Source organism: Rhinatrema bivittatum, chromosome 1 (assembly GCF_901001135.1).
Source record: "Rhinatrema bivittatum chromosome 1, aRhiBiv1.1, whole genome shotgun sequence".
NCBI lineage: Eukaryota > Metazoa > Chordata > Amphibia > Gymnophiona > Rhinatrematidae > Rhinatrema > Rhinatrema bivittatum.
Genome location: NC_042615.1, coordinates 235,726,820 through 235,751,320, shown reverse-complemented (window position 1 = coordinate 235,751,320; position 24,501 = coordinate 235,726,820). Strand labels below are relative to the sequence as shown.

At 43.8% G+C, this 24,501-nt stretch overlaps 1 protein-coding gene across 1 annotated transcript in view; it reads right to left on the bottom strand.

Annotated features, from left to right (window-relative positions):
* Positions 1–24,501, bottom strand: part of LOC115080355 (transmembrane emp24 domain-containing protein 11-like) — a 54,853-nt gene that overhangs the window by 2,494 nt on the left and 27,858 nt on the right. The window contains exon 4 of the mRNA XM_029584503.1: positions 10,678–10,824. Within this exon, the coding sequence (XP_029440363.1) occupies positions 10,678–10,824 (147 nt within the window). The remainder of the gene's footprint in view (positions 1–10,677; positions 10,825–24,501) is intronic.

The window sequence follows — 24,501 nt, the reverse complement described above, 5'->3', positions numbered from 1 at the left end:
AAAAAGGGGTTAGGCTAGATTTAGGGGTTGGGGTGGAAAGGGAAAAAGGGAGGAAGGTTAGGTGGGTGGGGGGGGGGGTAGGGAAGTTCCCTCCCAGTCCGCTCCTTAATTGTTGCAGACAGGGAGGGAACTGGGAAGAAGCCCGTGCATGGAGGAGGCCACCCGCCCGCACATGCGTGCACAGACATTAAAATCCAGTACGCGTGTGTGCGCAGGAATTGTATTTTATAACATGCAGGTGATGATGCACGCATGTTATAAAACAGCCGTGTCCATGCACGCACCGGGAACCACGCACATGGATGCAGGCACAGGCCTCTTAAAATCTGGCCTATAATTTGCAGCTTTTAAAATCTATGTAACGCATGGCCCACATACTTGCATATATGGCCTTTTAGCATGAGAAACACTTTTAAAATTTGGCCCTAAGTATGTAGTTTTGCGAGATAAAATACTCATTGAGATTTACCCCTGCTATTTCTGTGAGTACTTTTTCTAGCTAAACCATGTGCGTAGTTTAAAAAAATCCAAAACTGCATATGTTGTTTCTTCCCCTGACCTAAGCCCTCCCTTGGTATTGTCTCTAAACCATGTGGATAATATTTTGTGCACTGTTGAATAACACTCGTAATTTTACCCAATTTAGGATTGGCAACATTCAAAGAGCCTATTTTTGCAGGTAAAATTCTGTTTTACCTGTCAAAATGTTTTTGATTATTGCCTTCATAAGGAGGCAGATTTGAAGGTCAGAAAGCATCATTCAGCTGTTTACAATATGCATGACATTCTCATGCCTTTTTGGTCATGCAAAGTCACTCCCATGACATGGGTCTCCTTTACAAAAAGATAGGGAAATTGCAAGGAACATGCATTGGCCATGCTATCAGAGCAACTAGAAGCAAGAACCCAAATACTTGCCATATTGTGATTTTATGTCTACCTCATCTGAATAATTTTTCCAACACTTTTTCAGTCCAGGTCATTAAGAATCAATGAGGAAAACATCAGTACCCACACAGACATACAGAAGAAAATATAATGTCTGGCTTAATTTGAATTATTTGCTATATTTTGCTCTAAAGAAGGATCCTCTCCCACATTGTTTTGTAACAGGGAGATACTGATCTTTATAATTTGTAATGTTGTGATAGATATAATATATATTTCCCCTAGGGGTAATATATGTAATGATGTGGTATGTTCTCCTGATTTATGATTATTTTTATTTGAATTGTATTCAAGTTTGAAATTTGCAAAATTAAAAATTAAAAAAATAATAATGACTGGCATAGCACGCTGTACTACATGAGGAACTGCTTGCTTGCAGGGACAACATGTTTAAAAATGTGAAAAAAACATTTTCCTATATACATATTTATATTTCCTATATTCAGAGGACTTTAGCTACATATACTTTTCCCTTATACACACCATGCAATCCTTAACTCCTGCATTGCAATCATGGCAATTCATCTTCGAGAACCCTTTAAAATATCAACAGAGAACAGCACAGCTAGGGGTACTAGATGCTGGAGCCTCATCTGTAACACACAAGGGCTCCAACACTGCATAACTCATCCTTAGGGACCTGTGTTTTCAGTTTTTATTTTATTTTGTCTGGTAATGTCAATGTGCTAAAAAAAAATCACTGGAAAAAATATTTTGTTATGACACAGGAAAAAAATCAATGGAAAAGTTATTTTTCTATTGCTTATTTTTGTGATCACATTGAAATCCCCAGGAAAAGTAAAATAAACTGAAAATGAAGGTCCCTACACATCCTGTATCCCCAGCAGCCATAGAAAAATAAAGGGGGTTCTGCCTCATATTCTATCTTACCTCGTATTCTACCTTGCACCCTTCTTTAATCCATTCTTCACACATATTGGGATAGTGTCCATCTTAAATCCTACAGGGAGAGAAAGCTCTGTTGGAGGGACCTGCCTGGAGCAGGATAAGAATGTGAGTCCAGCTAGGATCAGGAGGCCCCAGCGTCTCCAGGAGAGGAGCTCCTGTATACAGTTCTGCATGAAGAAGGTAGGCAGTCTACTAAGGCTTATGTTAAACTACTAGAAGAAGATAGGTAGTCTACTATTTTCTTTGCTGACTGAATGAAAGAATAAAGTTTAAGTTGCATGAAGAAAGGTTGAAGTCAGCATGATTTCTGTCTCCAGCCAGTGAAGATTACTCAGACATCCTTCATATGGAATTTTTTTCTCTTCGCAAGGCACAGAGAAAAATCAAGTCTCCAAGGGGAGGAATAGAAAAAGAAAAAGTGTTGTTGTGTGTGTGGCCTGCCAAAGAAATAGACTGGAGGCAAAGCAGTGCTGCAGTGTGCACCAGAGCACTGAAGACTTTAAAAGGGTGTGGCTCAGGGAGCACACAGAAGTAAAACTGCTGACAAAATTTTTAGTTTGAACACATAGAATTGAGCAGAAGATCTGTGGCTCTAAACAGGGTACAGAGCACAGCAGTGCAAAGAGCACTGAAAACTTTAAAAGATTGTGGCTCAAGAAGGAGGACAGAAGAGAAAAAAAACAGGGTAACATTTTCTCTTCAATACAGAGAGTTGTATCTTGGGCCTGAAGGCAAACGTAGGCTTAAAGGTACCATTACAAGTAAGGGGGTAACATCCGCTTGTGTAGTCAGTACTATCAGAGAGAAAGTGGCTGGAAAAGCAGGATTCTTTTTGCTTCTTTTTATCTTTATGATTTATTTATATGATTTATTATTTTAACTGATTGTAAACCGTTCATGATATACTAATCGAATGATGGTATATAAAACATTTATAAATTAAATAAATACATTTTAAAACATTTTTAGAAATAAGCTAAAGAGCAAAACTGTGTTTCAACAGGCCATGATTCCTGTGTAAGTGAAGCTACTAGAATTGCTATGTGTTTGGACAGGGTGTGGTCCTTCAGAAGCAAGCATGATGGGCAAGTGGTATAAGGGTTCTTTCAGAGCCTCCAGGTACCACTACAAGACAATGACCTGAAAAACCAGGATTTCTGGGCAAATGCCATGAAAGAACAGGAAGTAAACTGGACACATTAAACTGCCTGTCTGGCAGAATTGAAGCTGGAAGCAGAGGCTACATAGCAGCTGAATGAATAATATGATGGCAGCTGCACTTCAGAGGGAGCTGAAAGCAGCAAAAGGGATGAAGCCAAAATAGACCCTGAGTTGCTAGAACCTGTAGTGACTGAGTCTAAGATGACAGAGAGCACAAGTGGAGTTTTAGAGCTTGGCCTGGAGAAGGCAACACAGACTGACCAGAAGGGGGCAGTACAGAATGGCCTGCTAGATGCAGCACTTGTTGCAGAAGTGGACCCTTGGGCCGAGATGAGGTTGGCATTACCCATAGGGAGGAGCCCCACAGGTCCTCACTATTCGCAGGCGGCACTGGCAGGAGCAGAAGCCCAACAGGAACTTCACCAGTACCAGCCCTCATTCCCCTTGTTGAGTCCTTGGGTGCCAGGGCTGGCTGGACTTAGGTGCAAGCCTCTGTGGAGAGAAGAATACGTCACTAAAGAGGTTGAAGGTCAGCGAGAAAAAGACAAGGTCAGTTCACGCAGAGGTCGGGCAAGCAGCAGACAGTAGAGATGAATCCAGGCCAAGTTCGGGGCAGGCAGCAAACAACATGGTCAAGGCACAGTCCGAGGTCAAAGGAATCCAAATGAAGATGAGCCGAGGTTAAGCCGGGGAGGCAATCAAGGAACAGGAGGCAAGGCAGAACAGCAGAAATACACAGAAGATGGATAAAGACCACAGGACAAGAACGCAGGAATTCTGAAGATGCGGGGAAGAAGACAAAGCACAAGTACACAGTCAGGAACAGGAACAAGGAACAGCATAGCAAACAGCTACTCCAAAGAGTTTGACCTATTGCCGATGCATCTGAGGCCGGTCTGAGTCGGCCTTAAATAAAGGGACAGCCAGTGACGTCATAAGCTGGCATCGTGGTTATTTTATTTATTTATTTATTTATTTAAAGTTTTTCTATACCGGCATTCGCGATAAATATTGCATCATGCCGGTTTACATTTAACAAGTGGACAGGGAACAAAAAGATAAAAAATAACATTGATCCTAATAATAGTAATAAATAATGATAATAGTAGTGATAAAACATTAACACATTAAACAAGAGAAAGGCTAAGGAATGCAGTTACAATAAAACAAGGGAGTAATACAACTTGGAGCATAGAAAAAGAAGCAAACATAGAAAAAGAAAAAAAAGGAAACATTTTCCTGTCATGGGCCCTTTAAATAAGGCTGAGTTGCACGCGCCAAGGGATGCCCCACTCAGCTGAGCGGCATCCCTAGAGTGGCATTATTCAGCCCATGCAGCGGCCTGCCGTGTCTTTGCTTGAGGGCCCAGCACAATGTTGGCAGCCCCCCTCCAGCCCGGGGGAGAATGTGAGAGCAGCTGGTCATGGGGCTGACATGTAACCGGGCAATGCAACAATACTCCCTCCTCTAAAACCCACCAAGGGGCCTGGAATTCTTGGGGGTGTGAAGCGTAGAGCACCTTAGATGTCCAAGATGTTTGAGGCAGGTTCCCATTATTTTTCTTTGGGCCGTACCCTTCCCAGGAGATCAGGTATTCCCACCTTTTGTTCTGATGCAGAACATCCAAGATCTCATTCACTTCATAGACCTGGTTCTCTTCAGTGGACACCTCTTGGGTCTTGGTACCTTCCGGAATGGCCACGTGAGGACTAAGGGCTTTAGGAGGGAGACATGGAATACATTATGGACTCCCAAAGAGGCAGGTAGGTGCAGCTGATAGGTAACGGGTCCCATCTGATGGGAAACATGGAATGGCCCGATATAACAAGATGTGAACCTCATGGAAGCCATTCTGAGCCATATATAGCCATATATAGCCAAATCTTGTTTCCAGGTCTAAAATGCAGCACCGACTGCTGATGAGCATCCATTGTCTTTTTGGCTTTTTGAGCAGAATTCTGAAGCATCTCTTCTGTACAAATCCAAAATTCCTGGAGCTCCTGAGTTGTTAGTTGGACTGCTGGGGAAGGAACATACAATAGGACTGGCAGCGGAGAAGAAGGCTGTCTCCCGTACACAATCTGAAATGGTGATGATCCCATGACAGAGCTTTGTCTTCCTTTGTCCATCAAAAGGGAAACTTTCATAAAATGAAAAAAATAGAAAAAACTGAAAGGAGCAGCTACACAAGTAAAAGGTGTGCAAGAGGTGAGGTCATTGTTAAAAAAATACCATCCTAGAAGCACAGTCCAGATGTATTTCACACATTAAGAAAGGTGGAAAGAAGGCAAAACGATTACCAGCATGGTTAAAAGGGGAGATGAAAGAAGCTATTTTAGCTAAAAGATCTTCATTCAAAAATTGGAAGAAGGATCCAACAGAAGAAAATAGGATAATGCATAAACGTTGGCAAGTTAAATGTAAGACATTGATAAGACAGGCTAAGAGAGAATTTGAAAAGAAGTTGGCCGTAGAAGCAAAAACTCACAGTAAAAACGTTTTTAAATATATCCGAAGCGGAAAGCCTGTGAGGGAGTCAGTTGGACCGTTAGATGATCGAGTGGTTAAAGGGGCACTTAGAGAAGATAAGGCCATCGTGGAAAGATTAAATGATTTCTTTGCTTCGGTGTTTACTGAAGAGGATGTTGGGGAGGTACCCGTACTGGAGAAGGTTTTCTTGGGTAATGATTCAGATGGACTGAACCAAATAACGGTGAACCTAGAAGATGTGGTAGACCTGATTGACAAACTGAATAGTAGTAAATCACCTGGACCAGATGATATACATGCCAGAGTTCTGAAGGAACTAAAAAATGAAATTTCAGACCTATTAGTACAATTTTGTAACCTATCATTATTTATTTATTTATTTATTTTTAATTTTTCTAAACCGAAATTCCTGCATTAGATACAAATCATTCCGGTTTACAGAGAAAAGGAACTCACTCGTGGCTTGTATGGCGGGGCTTTTTACATTATAACATTAAAAACCGTTAACATGGCTTATTTACAGTGAACAGGTGAACATATAAATAGTTAAACAGTTAGACAGTCAACATGTAATAATTCGATAATAATTTTCAATAATAATTTTTAATAAACAGATAAATAAACCGATCAATGAACTGGTTCTGATCAAAATGAGCACAGTAGAGAGACTTGAAAAGGGTATGATGGTGGTTGCCTTAAAAGAATTAATATTATAGCTGGATATTTATGGCTGGATATTGTCTTGAGCTGAATAGTTCGTCAGCGGAATGATTTGGGGTAATGAACAATGGGTAGGGTGGGAGCGGAGGGTGAAGGAAGGAGGTCGGGAAGCCTGTTTACATTATGAGTCAGGGAACGCCTGTCTAAATATCCAAGTTTTTAGTTGTTTTTTAAACTCTGGAAGACTGGGTTCAAGGCGTAAGTCTGGTGGAAGGGAGTTCCAAAGGTGCGGGCCTGCTGTTGATAGTGCTCTCTTTCTTAATCGTGATTTTGCTGGAAGCGTATACAGAGATCCTTTATAAGCACTTCTGATGGGTCTGGAAGATGTGTGGGCTCGAATTTGTGTCTTTACAGAGATGGGTGCAATGTTGTATATAGCTTTGTATATGATGGTGAGTGTTTTGTATTGAATCCTGTGTTTGATGGGTAGCCAGTGTAGATTGCATAGAATGGGGGTAATATGTTCTCTTTTATTAGTGTTTGTGAGAATTCTGGCAGCAGCATTAAGAACCATCTGCAGGGGTTTGATGGTGCTAGCGGGGAGTCCGAGAAGGATGGAGTTGCAATAGTCGAGTTTTGTTAGGATGATGGATTGTAGTACTAGTCGGAAGTCACTGAAATGGAGGAGAGGTTTTAGCCTTTTGAGGACCTGTAATTTATAAAAGCAGTCCTTAGTGGTGGTGTTTATAAATTTTTTTAGGTTTAGTTGGTTGTCCAACCATGTTCCTAGGTCTCTGACATCTGTGGCGAAATCCATGTTTAATGTGGAGGATATCGTAGGGATTGCTGTGTTAATCGTGGAGTCGTGAGAGATAATTAGTATCTCTGTTTTGTTGGCATTCAGGACTAGGTTTAGTCTGGTGAGCAGGTCTTTAATTGATTGTAGACAGTCTTTCCAATGGGTGATGGTTCTTTGGAGTGATTCGGTGATAGGGATTAGTATCTGTATGTCGTCGGCGAAGAGGTAATGGGTGAGATTGAGGTTGGATAGTAAATGGCAAAGAGGGAGGAGGTATACATTGAAGAGTGTTGGTGAGAGTGATGAGCCTTGAGGTACACCTTGGTCTGAAAGGATTGGTTGAGATTCTTTGTTGTTTATCCTAACTTTGTAGAATCTATTAAACAAGAAGGACTTGAACTAGCTGAGTGCTGTACCTCGGATACCAATGTTTGCTAATTGGTCTATGAGAATTGTGTGGTTTACAGTATCGAAGGCTGAAGATAGGTCTAGAAGTATCAGTAGGTGTGATTGTTTTTTCTCTAGGTTTAGTAGGATTGAGTCTGTGAGAGAAATTAGAAGAGACTCTGTGTTTCGCGATTTGCGAAAGCCGTACTGTGCTGGAGAGAGAATATTGTTTTCTTCGAGGTACTCTGACAGTTGTTTGTTTACCGCTTTTTCCATCAGTTTGGCTATCAGTGGAAGGTTTGCGATGGGCCGGAAGTTGGCTGGGTCTGTTGGTGAGGCGTTTGGTTTTTTCAATAGGGGTTTGAGAATTGCTAGTTTCAGCTGATTGGGAACTATGCCTTGAGTTAGAGAGGTGTTGATGATTTTCGCAATTGGTTGGGCGATGGTGTTTGGTATGGCTGTGAGTAGGTTTGTTGGTATTGGGTCTGAGGGATGGGAAGAGGGTTTTATTTTCCTGAGGGTGTTTTCAATCTCCAGTGTCGAGATGGGTTCGAAGCATTCAAAGCTGTACTTCTGTTGAGGCTGAGATTTGCTAAGCAGGATGGGTGTGTAGTTATGGTTGGTAATTGAGCTGGTGAGGTTGGTGATTTTTTTCTTGAAGTACCTGAAGACTGAAGACCCCTCGATCAGCTAGCTAATGTAACCCCAATATTTAAAAAGGGCTCCAGGGGTGATCCTGGAAACTACAGACCAGTTAGCCTGACTTCAGTGGCAGGAAAAATAGTGGAAAGTGTTCTAAACATCAAAATCACAGAACATATAGAAAGACATGGTTTAATGGAACAAAGTCAGCATGGCTTTACCCAGGGCAAGTCTTGCCTCACAAATCTGCTTCACTTTTTGAAGGAGTTAATAAACATGTGGATAAAGGTGAACCGGTAGATGTAGTGTACTTGGATTTTCAGAAGGCGTTTGATAAAGTTCCTCATGAGAGGCTTCTAGGAAAAGTAAAAAGTCATGGGATAAGTGGCGATGTCCTTTCGTGGATTACAAACTGGCTAAAAGACAGGAAACAGAGAGTAGGATTAAATGGACAATTTTCTCAGTGGAAGGGAGTGGGCAGTGGAGTGCCTCAGGGATCTGTATTGGGACCCTTACTTTTCAATACATTTATAAATGATCTGGAAAGAAATACGACGAGTGAGGTAATCAAATTTGCAGATGATACAAAATTGTTCAGAGTAGTTAAATCACAAGCAGATTGTGATAAATTGCAGGAAGACCTTGTGAGACTGGAAAATTGGGCATTAAAATGGCAGATGAAATTTAATGTGGATAAGTGCAAGGTGATGCATATAGAGAAAAATAACCCATGCCATAGTTACACAATTGGGGTCATTTATCAAAATGCGTTACGGCATTTTCGCATGTGTTAGCGGCTTATCGCATGCGATAGGCCCTTACCACATGCGAAAATGTCTTTAATGCATGCGGTAGCACCATATCGTATGGTGCAATGCAAATTTGAAAAACAGGAGGAGTTAGGGGCGGGGAGTGGGCTGGGTTTGCCTGTCTGCGAAGTGCTATTGCACAGACTTTTTCAGTAGCGTTAAGCTGTGCGATAGCTTGCATTACGGGGCAGTAAGGTTTTATCGCATTTCTCTCCATCTAGCTTGTTGGTAGAGAGTCCATCAAGCTAGGTTGAGAAAACATTGTACAAATCTCATCTTTGACTGAGTTTCCTCACTCCGAAGGCCTTCAAATCTTCACAGAGCACTGTTCTGTTCATACGTCTCACGTTGAATGTCAAAGTGACCCCTAACCCCCTACACTAATACCTAATCCTCACCTCGAGCTACTAGGTGGGCCTCCCATATGGATATAAATACCTATCTAGGGAGAAGGCATTATGGCTATTCTCTCTCTCTCTCTCTCTCTCAAACACACACACACACACACACACACACACACACACACACAACAATGGTCCCCCAGTGGTTGAATGCAGGAAATACAACAGGTCTGAAAATGTTATCGCTATTTGCACTAACTTAGCTCTTCGCATTTTGATAAATCCAGGCCAATGTTAGGTTCCATATTAGGTGCCTCTACCCAAGAAAGAGATCTAGGCGTCATAGAGGATAACACATTAAAATCGTCGGTTCAGTGTGCTGTGGCAGTCAAAAAAGCAAACAGTATGTTGGGAATTATTAGAAAGGGAATGGTGAATAAAATGGAAAATGTCATAATGCCTCTGTATCGCTCCATGGTGAGGCCGCACCTTGAATACTGTGTACAATTCTGGTCACCGCATCTCAAAAAAGATATAATTGCAATGGAGAAGGTACAGAGAAGGGCTACAAAAATGATAAGGGGAATGGAACAGCTCACCTATGAGGAAAGACTAAAGAGGTTAGGACTTTTTAGCTTGGAGAAGAGACGGCTGAGGGGGGATATGATAGAGGTGTTTAAAATAATGAGAGGTCTAGAACGGGTAGATGTGAATCGGTTATTTACGCTTTCGGATAATAGAAAGACTAGGGGGCACTTCATGAAGTTAGCATGTGGCACATTTAAAACTAATCGGAGAAAGTTCTTTTTCACTCAATGCACAATTAAACTCTGGAATTTGTTGCCAGAGGAAGTGGTTAGTGCAGTTAGTATAGCTGTGTTTAAAAAAGGATTGGATAAGTTCTTGGAGGAGAAGTCCATTACCTGCTATTAATTAAGTTGACTTAGAAATTAGCCACTGCTATTACTAGCAACGGTAACATGGAATAGATTTAGTTTTTGGGTACTTGCCAGGTTCTTATGGCCTGGATTGGCCACTGTTGGAAACAGGATGCTGGGCTTGATGGACCCTTGGTCTGACCCAGTATGGCATTTTTCTTATGTTCTTAATTCTGCCCAAGGAAGGAGGGCAACCCAGTTGTTCTGGTGATCATTGGCATAGGCCCTCAGGAAGGCTTTCAATGTCCAGTTAGTTCGCTCCGAATTGCCGCTGGTTTGAGGATGGTAGGCAGTAGTGCAATTCAATGTGATGTTGAATTACCGGCAAAGAAAGCGCCAGTAAATCGGGTGCCTCAGTCCAAGATAATATGCATGGGTAAGCAGTAGAAAAGAGTACTGGCATCATACTACTCAATTCTGGAATATGAGAAAAATAAATTTCTGTTGCTGCAAGGAATAAATAAGTTATTTTTGTTTATGTGCTGTAGTTCAATATACAGTATTAAAATATAATTCCTTATTGGGTGTTTGCTTCAGTCTTTTCAGTTTAAGTATGTTCTCGTGAAGCTGTTGCCCCAAGAAATAAAACTTACCCTTTGATAATTTTGTTCTTTCATTATGTGTTTAATTTGCTCATTCAGATGCTCAATTCTCAGAATAACTTCATTAACTTTGTCCTTGGCTTGAGCAATTGTTTCATCAAGGAGATGCTCTCCAACTTGAATATCCAAGTGGATACGCTAAAAGTATAATAAGAACATTAATTCTGTAGATTGACAGTGCATGGTGACCACACACAGTATAACTCTACTTAGATTCCTGATGGAGGTCCTATTCTGGGAACGTGATTATATAAAGTACTGCACCAATTGCTTTCAAATTTGGACACAACCTTGCTTTCACTTTCGGCAAAGGTCTTCTCTATCTAGATTACATAGATGTCACACGGTTACAAAGAAAAACATATTTTTACATGTGTGTGGGGAAAACAGCGACATCTGTTGGACAGACATGCAATACACGCTATCTACCTTGAGAAATGAAGCTGCTGTACTGCGCATGCATGGGCGGGAGCGCACGTCGGGCACAGCAGGACCAACATGGCACTGGGAGGAGCAGCAGCGGTGGACCGGCGGCAATATCGGGCGTGGTTGTGTCGGCCGGCCGAACTTCGACACCTGGGAGTAGCTGTGGCGGCGATCTGGTACGGCTCACGTGCACGACTGGGAGGGATCCTCACTGACCTCGCGTCTTCGGGAGCGGGCCACGCAGAACCGCACAAGAAGGAGAGGGAGGGGGGGGGATCAGCTGGGAGGGCATTGCAAGCGGGAGGGGATCTGAGTCAGGGAAGGAGATTTAGAGAGGGTGTGCTGTCACTGACGAAAGGGTAGGGAGTAGGTGGGAGAGGTGACAGTGATGGGAGGGAGAATGAAGGGGGCGGTAAGTGTCAGGGGAGAGACACAGAGGGGAGAGGTGAGTGTGAGGGGTGAGAGTTGGAGTGGGGGCAGGGGAGTGAAGGGGGGGTTAGTGACCAAAGGGGTCGGCACGCGCAAGGGGGTGCACATTTGTGCAACTTGCGTGCGCCGAGCCTGGCGCACGCTGCCTGTTCCCTCCGAGGCCGCTCTGAAATTGGAGCGGCCTCGGAGGGAACTTTCTTTCCACCCTCCCACACCTTCCCCTCCCTTCCCCTACCTAACCCACCCCCCCCCCCCCCCGGCCCTATCTAAACCCCCCCCTACCTTTGTTGGCAGATTTACGCCTGCTAAAAGCAGGCGTAAATCTGCGTGCGCCAGCAGGCTGCTGGCGCGCCATCACCTGACCCGGGGGCTGTTCCAGAGGCCTCGACCACGCCCCCGGGCCGGCGCCATGCCCCCCGGTCCCGCCTCGAACCGCCCCCTGACTCCGGACACGCCCCCTCCCCCCGCCCCTTTTACGAAGCCTTTTACGGGATTTACGCGCGTCCCGGGGCTGTGTGCGCGCCGGCGGCCTATGCAAAATAGGTGCGCCGGCGCGCAAGTGCCCTGCGCGCGTAAATCCAGCCGGATTTACGCGCACAGGGCTTTTAAAATCCGGCCCATAGTCTAAAGTCTTGCTTTTTACACTGATTTGCACTGATTTTCAAATGGAAAGTACATGTGTATTTTCCCTTTGAATACTGGCTCTCCAAAACTACCTGCGTATATTTACAGCTGCTAATGCATGTGCATAGACTTTCCAGGGAAAACTAAATGCCTATTTATGAAAATGGAAAAGTATGCACATTAGTCAAAATCAAATTCCAACCCCTCTTACAAAAACACTTCTTCAAACTGCTGGTAAAAGCGTGTGCATGCAGAATCTATGTGTTCATTTTCACTTATATATTGTGCAGAAAATTTTGTAAAAGCTCACTTCTGCTGATAAAGTATTGTTTTACCCATTGAAATGGCTTTGAAAATGACCCTCTGATTGAACACACTATAAAAGCCACTTGCTGGCCAAAAGAAGTTCATAGGAGGAAATGGAGGTATTTTGGCTGCTGCAACGAGCAAAGAAAAGAGAGAAAGGGAAATTCTTGTTATATTATGTGCAGAACAGCCCCATCTGAGGACATTAAACAAAGAATGGAACAGCCTCCCAAATGAGGTGGTAAAGAAATAACCAAAAAAACAAACCGGTAACCGATCCAATGTGGCTAGCAGCAAAGGATGACAATGTAGAATCGGAAAAAATGGACTTTATTGAACTTGCCCGACTCTGGCCGAGTTTCGCTCACATGAGCTGCCTCAGGGGCTATGATACATAAATAAAAACAATTAAAAGTACACACAAACATAAATAAATGTAAACCTATGATGTAAACACCACATAACAATATAAAATCATATAAAATGATATAAATAAAAATTACAAACACATTAATGAGAGTTCGTGTGTATGTGTAAAATGACATATACCATTATAACATAAGACAAATAAGTATCTAGAAAAACAGATGACATCGAAGATATCTATATCATGGCAACAAACATAATGTGGGAAAAATCTAATACCATTAGATATCAGGAGTATAATACTGCAGATTTTCCAAACAGCCTACAGAAGTAAAAGAGGGAAGATAATCTAAAAAATATGGTTAGAGGATAATCACTAAAAAACGTGGTTAGAAGATAATCACTAAAAAAAACCCACTAAAATGTGTGGTAAAGATATATGTAAATATACCTAAAAACATGACTAAAAAAATGGATGGTTATAAAAATTAATAGAAATGACAATACCTTTTTGAACCAATGTAATTGGCTCTGTGCAGTTTCAATGTAATTTTACATCAAGTTTGGACAGTCAGCATGCCCAGTGTTGGCGTATACAAAAAACAAGCACTTGTACTTCATAGATGGTTGTGCAAGCGGTGGTGATGCGATTCTTTTAAAACAAAATAATGAATAAAAATTAAATCCACAGTCATGGACATAGGTGTTAATATTCCAAAAAATGGCTCAAAAAACATCATGATTAAGTTATAAATCCTCCTATTATAATAACATGTAGGCTCATTAGTCTCGCTGACCCATAAACAAACTCATGAATTTACCCTTATTCTGCAAAGATTAAAAAGTAAAATCGCTGGTACGCACAACCATGAGTCATGCCTAACAAATATATAGTAATAAAACAAAACAACTGTAAATGACACCTTCAGACGGACCAGCATACAATCACTCACCACGCATGCAATCGTAACATAAATCATCTTTTATTTTCCGCGCCTCTCATTCACAAACTCAAGACTTAGAACAATGCTAAAACAACTTAAAGATGACACCTTCAGACTTCCCAGCAAACAGTCTCTCAACACGCATTTGCTCGTGACCTCAGTAATTCATAATCTTTTTAAGCTAACGTACTAGACTTCAAAAGGTGAAAACACTAATGCATGAAGACATGAATCTCTAAACGGATGAACGTAGTTATTTTAAAAGAACACATTAAGCAGACTTGTAACTATTACCTTCAGATGAATCGGAATTCAGATGCTCACCGCGCAACCTCTCATAACATCATTCTAGGCTTTGCCTGCGCACGTAATTTGTATTGCCCGCCTCTCACTCAAAATCTCGCGAGACCATCGCTCCTGTTTATGACTAGTGATGAGACTATCTTAAAACATGTGAATGAGTCATGATTTCTCAGATTTTTTTTCTCCCAAGGTCCATTCACATGTTTTAAGATAGTCTCATCACTAGTCATAAACGTGCGCAGGCAAAGCCTAGAATGATGTTATGAGAGTCTAGTACGTTAGCTTAAAAAGATTATGAATTACTGAGGTCACGAGCAAATGCGTGTTGAGAGACTGTTTGCTGGGAAGTCTGAAGGTGTCATCTTTAAGTTGTTTTAGCATTGTTCTAAGTACGATTCATGTTTGTATGTACAGTAATTTTATTCTTTGTAGAATAAGTGAATTCCTATGGTGTGTTCCTGAGTCTGCGGGACCAACAAGCTTACTTGTTATTACAATAGGAGTATTGTACAATGTTATTATGATATCGTTTTGAGTCATTCTTTTGTATGTTGATGTGATTTGTATTATCTCCGCTTGCACAACTATCTATGAAATACAAGTGCTTATCACCAATGTAACTTTTTGTGACTTGAAATAATATGGAATGTGTCATGGTTCTCAGTTTAAGGAATTTTCTTTTCTCTCGAGCTCTATTTATTTTATATCATTTAAGTCATTTGCTCCACGTATTTATCATTAATCATAAATAGGGGTGATAGTCTCGTGAGATTGTGATCAAGAGGAGGGCTATACAAATTACGAGCGCAGGCACAACCTAGACTGATGTTAGAGAGGTTGTGCGGTGAGCATCTGCATGCCGATTTATTTAAAGGTAATAGCTTAATGTGTTCTCCTGAAATGACTATGGTTATTTGATTTGAGAATCATAACCTTGTGCATGAATGCTTTCACTATTCAAAACTTGGACCATGTATAAGTTCATTTGAATTGTGCGTTTTTTACGAGAAGGTTTTTGATGCATTCGTTTTTAATGGCACCCTCCCAGGTGCGGCGCCGTGTCCTTCAATGGTTGTTCCTCTCCCTCTTGTTTCTTTCCTCCAGAGGTGTACGCACTGTCTTGAGTTTGTGAATGAGAGGCGCGGAAAATAAAAGATGATTTATGTTACGATTGCATGCGTGGTGAGTGATTGTATGCTGGTCCGTCTGAAGGTGTCATTTACAGTTGTTTTGTTTTATTACTATATATTTGTTAGGCATGACTCATGGTTGTGCGTACCAGCGATTTCACTTTTTAATCTTTGCAGAATAAGGGTAAATTCATGAGTTTGTTTATGGGTCAGCGAGACTAATGAGCCTACATGTTATTATAATAGGAGGATTTATAACTTAATCATGATGTTTTTTGAGCCATTTTTTGGAATATTAACACCTATGTCCATGACTGTGGATTTAATTTTTATTCATTATTTTGTTTTAAAAGAATCGCATCACCACCGCTTGCACAACCATCTATGAAGTACAAGTGCTTGTTTTTTGTATACGCCAACACTGGGCATGCTGACTGTCCAAACTTGATGTAAAATTACATTGAAACTGCACAGAGCCAATTACATTGGTTCAAAAAGGTATTGTCATTCCTATTAATTTTTATAACCATCCATTTTTTTAGTCATGTTTTTAGGTATATTTACATATATCTTTACCACACATTTTAGTGGGGTTTTTTTAGTGATTATCTTCTAACCACGTTTTTTAGTGATTATCCTCTAACCATATTTTTTAGATTATCTTCCCTCTTTTACTTCTGTAGGCTGTTTGGAAAATCTGCAGTATTATACTCCTGATATCTAATGGTATTAGATTTTTCCCACATTATGTTTGTTGCCATGATATAGATATCTTCGATGTCATCTGTTTTTCTAGATACTTATTTGTCTTATGTTATAATGGTATATGTCATTTTACACATACACACGAACTCTCATTAATGTGTTTGTAATTTTTATTTATATCATTTTATATGATTTTATATTGTTATGTGGTGTTTACATCATAGGTTTACATTTATTTATGTTTGTGTGTACTTTTAATTGTTTTTATTTATGTATCATAGCCCCTGAGGCAGCTCATGTGAGCGAAACTCGGCCAGAGTCGGGCAAGTTCAATAAAGTCCATTTTTTCCGATTCTACATTGTCATCCTTTGCTGGTAAAGAAATAACTACAGTATCAGAATTAAAATGATTATATAGGAAAACCACAGAGGATCAGTATCACTGAGAAAGTGAAGGCAAAAGTGCAAATCAAGCAGGATCTGAGATACTGTAATGGGTAGGGGAACATGGACAAATTGGATAGGCCTTGGTCTTTTTCCATAGTCATGATCTATATATCTCTGTATCAATGCTTAACCCATTTCCTGCCAGTCAGATTTTTAGATTTCCACAATGAATATACTGTATATGAGAGATTTGTATTCACAGCCTCCATTGTATGCAAACGTAGATCATGTATATTCATTGTGGATATCCTTAAAACCTGATTACCTGGATATATCCTGAGGACTGAATGGAGAACCACTGCTCTAAATTATAAAATTGAAAGAGGCTATGGATGAGAGTTGTGCCCATATTGACACTCATCCAGAGTTGAGTGACAGGCAGACCTGCCACCGCCTCCACCTCAGGAGGCCTCAGGTAGTGAGATAAGGGCTGGTGCTAGCAGCAGCAGCATCAATGGAAAAGGTGGTGGGGTTTCCCAGGCCCACTAGGAGCAGGAAGATGAGGAGTGGCTGAATGGGAGTGTTACGCCCGTCAGTCGCAGACGGTTGCTAATGCTCTTGCTTACCTCTTTTTACACAACTTTGACTGCGTTGGGAAGACTTGAGGCCTCTGCCAGTTATCGCCAGCCTGCCTATCACTCCCAGGCCTCCCTGGAGACACGGACGCTGACGACCGCCATCTTGCCCTCAGAATCCCTTAGGCGCGTGCATGCACAAGCCAGTCTTAAGCATATCATGGCGGGAACCTTGGCGGCATCCCCTCCGGATGACGTCATTCCTGCAGGATACTAAACCGTCTGGTCCTGCCTACCAACGACTTGGCAACGAGTTCCCTCATTGTTGAATCCGCCTTACTCTACGGACTTCCCGTTCCTGTTGCTGCAGTCGGCGAGAGACGTTCTGGGTACCCTCTCCTCGAGGGCCCTTTCCTCTTCTCTGGCTATTCGCTTCTCGGAGGGCCTTACGCCTTGGACTGCTACCTGCCCCATTCCCCGGGGCTTCTACTGAAACATTCACTATTGTGAGTACCTCTGCTCTGCAGACCACTACCGTACCATCTCTAGTGTGGAACCCTCATTGGTGTACCCCGCGCTGCGGACCACTACCAAGTCATCTCTACTAGAGGATCTCTCATTGGTATATCCTGCATTGCGGACCACTACCGTGTCATCTCTATGAGAGGATCTCTCACCAATGTACCCCACTCCATGGACCATTGCCATACCTTCACTACAGAGGTATTCCCTTGGGTATACCCCATTGCAGATACTCAGTGTCTTTCTCCTGCACTCCCCGCTTCATGGGCAGTGTCTCTCTCTCTCTAATAAAGACTCTATTCCTCAGCTGTGTCTGACGTCCGCTGAGACCTCGCCTCCCGAGGGTAAGGCTCACAGGGCTCCTCCCTGTGGGCGATACCATCTCTCACCTTGGCCCAGGGCCCACATACTTACAAATCCTAACAGATTGCCAAGTCCATGGACCCGGCACAGGTCTCGGTGATTCAGGCCATCCCTGGCCTGGCCCAGTGAATCACAGAGCAGCAAAAGGTATTAGAGACTTTAGCTAACGCTATAAATCAACTGAGTAATCGGCTGGAATCTGTCTCAACGCCTGTAAAGCCAAGCCTTACTTCACATGCAGCACTGTTCCGGCCTCCAATGCCCTTACCGGCACCTCCTCATTTCATAGGTGACTCCTTGTTGTGTAGGGGCTTCTTGAAACAGTGCAACATGCACTTCTCCTTATAACCTGCATATTTTCCCGACTTAGTGTCAAAAACTACATACATCCTGTCCCTCCTGGATGGAAAAACCTTAGCCTGGGCATCACCCCTTTGAGAGCAAACGGACCCAATCCTCAATGACTTGACGGGCTTATTTCACTCCATATTTGACGACCCCGGTCGCAAGACCATTGCCGGATCTACACTCCTGCATCTAAAGCAAGGTGCCAGATCACTGACTGTTATGGTTTTGAGGTGTTTGGTGGATTCTTAGGTGCTGCAGTGATGGCCACTCCCACGGGGAAGAGCCCCACGGGGAACTGCAGTACCAGGCTAGACTCAGATGACAAACACAGAGATAGTTTTTATTGTACAGCTTGTAGAGTTCACCAGAGGTGGCAGTAGTGAGTAGATTCCTGCAGCAGCAGTCTTGTGTCCTCGGCTGAGGAGACTCGACCCACAATGGTGGTATAGGGAGCTCCCATGCAGATTTCCAATGAGGAGCTGTAGGTGAGACAAACTGGTAGATGTTAGATTACTCACACTCTTGTAGCTATAATGGTGGAGTTCCCAGCAGGTAGAAGTAATGGTAGCAGGAACCAAGGTAGACAACTCAGGCCCTCGAGGAGCAAGTACCTGGATACTGGATAGGCACCTGGAAAGAAGCATAGGACCCCAGAGGAGCGGGTACCCAAGTTAGTAGAACCCCGGAGGGTAGAGAGAGCTTCCAGCAGCAGCAAGAAGTGGCAGAGCAGCTTAGAACGGACGAGTCCAATCCTTGCTAACTCAAAGTCAGTCAGTAAATGGCAGGCTAAATACCCAGATGTTGTGACGTCACTCGAGGGGGACGCCCCCGAGGTTCGCACTAATGGAATAAAGACGTGGGTAGTGCGTGCGCACCATAGGAGGCCCTCAGGTGAATCATGATGGAATGCCTTGCCATAGCCGTTCCGGGGACGCCGGGGAGTGCGGCAAGCAGATGCGGCGGTCACCATTTCCCCGAGGCTGGTGGAGAAAGCGAATATTGAGGTGAGGCATGTGGGATGAAACCGTCTGAGTCCGACGGACGCAACAGTACCCCGCTTCAAAGGACCTCCTCCAGACCCCCTACCTGGTCTTGGTTTCCGAGGATGCGATCGGTGATACTGATTCAGCATCTCTTTGACCATTATATTAGCCATAGGTTCCCATGAGTTATTTTCTGGTCCATAGCCCTCCCATGACAGGAGGTATTCCCAAAATCTGCCTCGCTTCCTTACATCAAGTATTGCATCAACTTTGTACTCAATGTCCTCTTCTGCGTCAACAGGAGGGGGATCTGGTGTGTTGGTGCTGAATTTGTTGAGAATGAGCAGTTTCAATAGAGAGACGTGAAACGCATTATGGATCTTCATTGCTGGGGGAAGTCTAAGACTGTAGGAGAGGTTGCCCAGACGTCAGAGGATGGGAAATGGTCCGACATAGCGTGGAGCTAAGCGAGCTGATGGTAGCTTAAGTCTAAGGTGTTTTGTAGACAGCCAGACTTTATCACCAGGCTTGAAGTCAGGAGCCTTGCAGTGATGAGCGTCATAGCCCCTTTTAGCTCCGATTCCAGCTTTAATGAGCATCTCTTTGGTCTTCTTCCAAAGTTGTTGAATCTCATTGGCAGTAGCTTGAGCTGCTGGGGACGACACTGACAGCGAAAGTGGCAAAGGTGGTGAAGGAAGTCATCCAAATACCACTTCGAATGGTGTTGATCCAGTAGATGTTGCTGGATGGGAGTTGATGGAAAACTCGGCCCATGGTAACAGTTCAGCCCAGTCATTCTGACGTGAACCAATGTAGGCACGGAGGAACTGCTTGAGGGTACAGTTCATCCTCTCAGTTTGACCATTTGATTGAGGATGGTAAGATGAAGTGAAGTCGAGAGTGATATCAAACTTCTTGCACAAAGCCTTCCAGAATTTGGCTGTGAATTGTACATCTCTATCTGAAACGATGTGTTTAGGCATGCCATGCAGACGGAAAATGTGGCTGATGAAAAGCTTTGCAAGTTCACTAGCAGTTGGTAAGCCAGAAAGTGCCACAAAGTGTGCCATCTTTGAGAAACGATCCACTGTTACCCAGATGGTGTTGTTGCCTCCAGAGGGTGGTAAGTCCACCACAAAGTCTGTGGCGATGTGAGTCCAGGGCTTAAATGATACTGGTAAGGGTTGAAGCTGGCCCCAAGGACTTCTGGGCGGAGGTTTCTGTCTGGCACAGTTGGTACAGGCCGCCACATAAGCAAAAGTGTCTTCTTTCATAGACGACCACCAGTAGTATTGCTGTAGCTTCGCCAGCGTTCTCCGTTGACCGGGATGTCCAGCCAATTTAGAGTCGTAAGCCCATGCTAGTAGTTTCTTCCGGAGCTTGTTAGGCACAATAGTCTTGCCTGAGGGCACTGGGTGAGTAGCAGAAAGAATGACTCTCTGGGTCAATGATATGTTGCGGAGCATCAGGTACATCTTCAGATATGAAGGAACGAGATAGGGCATCCGCTCTGATATTTTTATCTCCAGGTTGGTATTTCAAGACGAAATCAAACCTGTTAAAGAACAGGGACCATCTCGCCTGTCTATGGTTGAGGCACTGGGCATGGCAAAGATATTCTAGGTTTTAATGATCTGCAAAAACCGTGATTTGATGTTGAGCGCCTTCAAGCCAGGGACGCCACTCCTCGAATGCCATCTTTATCGCCAGTAGCTCTTTATCTCCAATGCCGTAATTTCTTTCTGCCGGCGTGAAGCATCTGGAGAAAAAAGAACATGGATGTAGGATCTTGGAGTCACTGGTCTGAGTTAGCACAGCCCCTATGCCAACATCTGAGGCATCAACCTCCACGATGAAGGGGTGTGCAGGTTCCAGAAAATGGAGACATGGCTTAGTAGAGAAAGCGTCCTTCAGCTTTTGAAATGCAGTGATAGCTTCTATAGATCAATTGGCAACATTGGCACCTTTCTTTGTCAGAGTGTTAATGGCACAGTTAGTGAGGAGTAATTCTTTATGAAGGTTCTGTAGTAATTGGTGAATCACAGAAATTGTCTAAGAGTTTTAGACCAGTGGGTTGAGTCCATTTCTGAATGCTCTCAAGCTTTTGAGGATCCATCTGGAACCCTTTGTTAGACACTATGTACCCTAAGAAAGGTACAGATTTCTTGTTGAATTTGCATTTGGCAGCTCTGCGTATAGACGATTCTCCCGCAGTCTCTGTAAAACCTTCTTGACATCTTCCTTGTGGGTATTCAGGTCTTGAGAGAATATCAGGATATCGTCTAGGTATACAACGACACATTGGTAGAGTAGGTCACACAGGATGTCGTTCATCATGTTTTGGAAGACAGCCGGGACTTTGCACAAGCCGAAGGGCATCACTAAGTACTCAAAGTGTCCATCCCTGGTATTAAACGCTGTCTTCCATTCGTTGCCTGAATGAATACAAACAAGGTTATATGCTCCTTTAAGATCAAGCTTGGAGAATATCTTGGCTCCCTGTAGTCTGTCAAATAGCTCTGAGATGAGTGGTAAGGGATAGCGATCTTTGACCGTGATCTCGTTTAGACCACGATAATCAATGCATGGACGTAAGGTTCCATCCTTCTTCCCCACAAAGAAGAAGCCTGCCCCAGCAGGAGACTTGGATGGCCTTATGAAACCCTTTTGAAGATTTTCTTGGATGTATTCAGACATCGCTATATTTTCTACCACAGAGAGGGGGTAGACCCTTCCCTTGAGTGGTTCAGTATTCGGTTTCAAGTTGATAGCCCAGTCGTAGGATCTGTGTGGAGGTAGTACATCAGTGGCTTCTTTAGAAAATACCCAGTCCAGGCAACAACAGGGTCGTTGGCATGCAGGGTATAGGAGAGACCTCCTTCAGGCATTTGCCATGATAATCTGGACCCCAAAGTGAATGCTCCAGAGTAACCCAGTTGAATTGAGGCATGTGCTTTTGCAGCCATGGTAACCCAAGTACTAGGGGCTGCATAGCCTTCTCTAGCACAAAGAAGGAAATAGTCTCTGTATGAAGAGCGCCTGTCCTTAAACTTACTGGTTCAGTAAGTAAGGTTAGTTCACCCGGTAAAGGCTCTCAATGGATAGAGGATAGTAGAGGCAGAGACATCATGGTAGTGGTGGGGATCCACAGATGTTCCACTAGACGTTTTAATATAAAGTTTCCTCCTGCCCTGGAGTCTACTAGGGCAAGAGTCTGATATTCAAGTGGTCCGCAAATCAAGGAGACTGGAAGAGAGAGTGGAGGAGAGGGTGCAGTTAGACCTAAGAAGAGTCCTCCCACAGGACTTAGGTCTGCCAGTTTCCCGGACAGATTGGGCATGTTTGTACAGCATGGCCAGCTTGTCCACAATACATGCAGAGACCCAATCTTTTTTGCGTTCTTCTCCCTTTAGAAGTCAGGTGACTGCGGCCTAGTTGCATTGGTTCTTCCTCGCCAGCAACAGGATTAGACTGAATAGGCTTAGATATGATCTTGACTCGGATTTCTCTCTGGCTAGGTCTCCAGGAACTCTTGACCTCTTGAACCTTATCCCAAAGTAGGTGATCAATCCTTGTGGCCAACTTCATCAGGTCCTCCAAGGTCTCAGGTATTTCTCGAGCCGCCAGTTCGTCTTTTAGCCAGGAGTTTAGGCCTTCAAAGAAGAGTGTCTTAAGGCATCTCGAGCCCCAATTTAACTCTGAAGCAAAAGTCTTGAATTCTATGGCGAAATCTGGTAAAGATTTATTACCTTGCTTTAGATGAACCAATGTAGATCCTGTTGTTGTGTACCGGGCAGGGTCATCAAATACAGATTTTAACAGTTCCAAAAACCTGGTAAGATCCTTCAGGATGGGATCATCGCGCTCCCACAGCGGAGAAGCCCAAGCCAGTGCTCTTCCGTCCAGATAACACAGGATATATGTGGTCATGGCATACGCTGTAGGAAAAAGGTTAGGTTGCAGGGCAAAATGCATGCAGCATTGGTTCATGAATCCTCTACATCTCCAAGCTTCCCCTGAGAAGCGTGTAGGAGCGGAAAGGGATACAACAGTCTTAATCGTCACTTCTGGAGGTGTTTCTTCTTTACCTGTGGTAATAGAGGCATTCATCTGTGAGTGCAATAGATTAAAGGCCACAGTCAAGCTATCCAGAGAGTTCTGTTGTTCGGAGATTCGCTGGGCCAGGCCTGGAATGGCCTGCAATGTGGTGAGCTGAGCCGAATCCATGGAGTTAGCAATCTGTTATGGTTTTCAGGTGTTTGGTGGATTCTTAGGTGCTGCAGTGATGGCCACTCCCATGGGGAGGAACCCCGCAGGGAACTGCAGTACCAGGCTAGACTCAGATGCACAAACACAGAGATAGTTTTTATTGTACAGCTTGTAGAGTTCACCAGAGGTGGCAGTAGTGAGTAGATTCCTGCAGCAGCAGTCTTGGGTCCTCGGCTGAGGAGACCCGTCCCACAATGGTGGTATAGGGAACTCCGATGCACATTTCCAATGAGGAGCTGTAGGTGAGACAGACTGCTAGATGTTAGATTACTCAAACTCTTGTAGCTGTAATGGTGGAGTTCCCAGCAGATAGAAGTAATGGTAGCAGGCACCAAGGTAGACAACTCAGGCCCTCGAGGAGCAAGTACCTGGATACTGGATAGGCACCTGGAAAGAAGCATAGGGCCCCCGAGGAGCAGGTACCGAAGTTAGTAGAACCCCGGAGGGTAGAGAGAGCTTCCAGCAGCAGCAAAAAGTGGCAGAGCATCTCAGACCGAACGAGTCCAATCCTTGCTAACTCAAAGTCAGTCAGCAAATGGGCATGCTAAATACCCGGGTGTTGTGACGTCACTTGAGGGGGACGCCGCTGAGGTTCGCGCCAACGTTAGAATAAAGACGTGGGTAGCACATGCACGCGCACCCTAAGAGGCCCTCAGGTGAATCATGGCGGAATGCCTTGCCATAGCCGTTCCAGGGACATCGGGGAGTGCAGCAAGCAGATGCAGCGGTCGCTATTTTCCCGAGGCTGGTGGAGAAAATGAATATTGAGGTGAGGCATGTGGGACGAAGCCGTCTGAGTCCGACAGACGCAACATTGACCGATTATGTCATCGAGTTTAGGACTCTCTCCTCGGAATTACACTGGGATCTGGGCTGCCTGCGTGCCATATGCCTAGAAGGTCTAAGCTCACGCATCAAGGACGAATTAGCAGCACGAGAACTCCCTGAGGCATTGCATTCTCTCATTGTCCTCACCGGTCCCCTGATCACACGAGGTCAGGGGATCCAAGAGAACATCTTCAGGTGCTCCATGTATTCGCCCAACATCATCCACCCAGACTGCTCCTACATCTAGCACCGAGGAAGAGGAACTGATGCAAATGGGTCACTGCCATCTATCCGCAAAGGAGAAGCG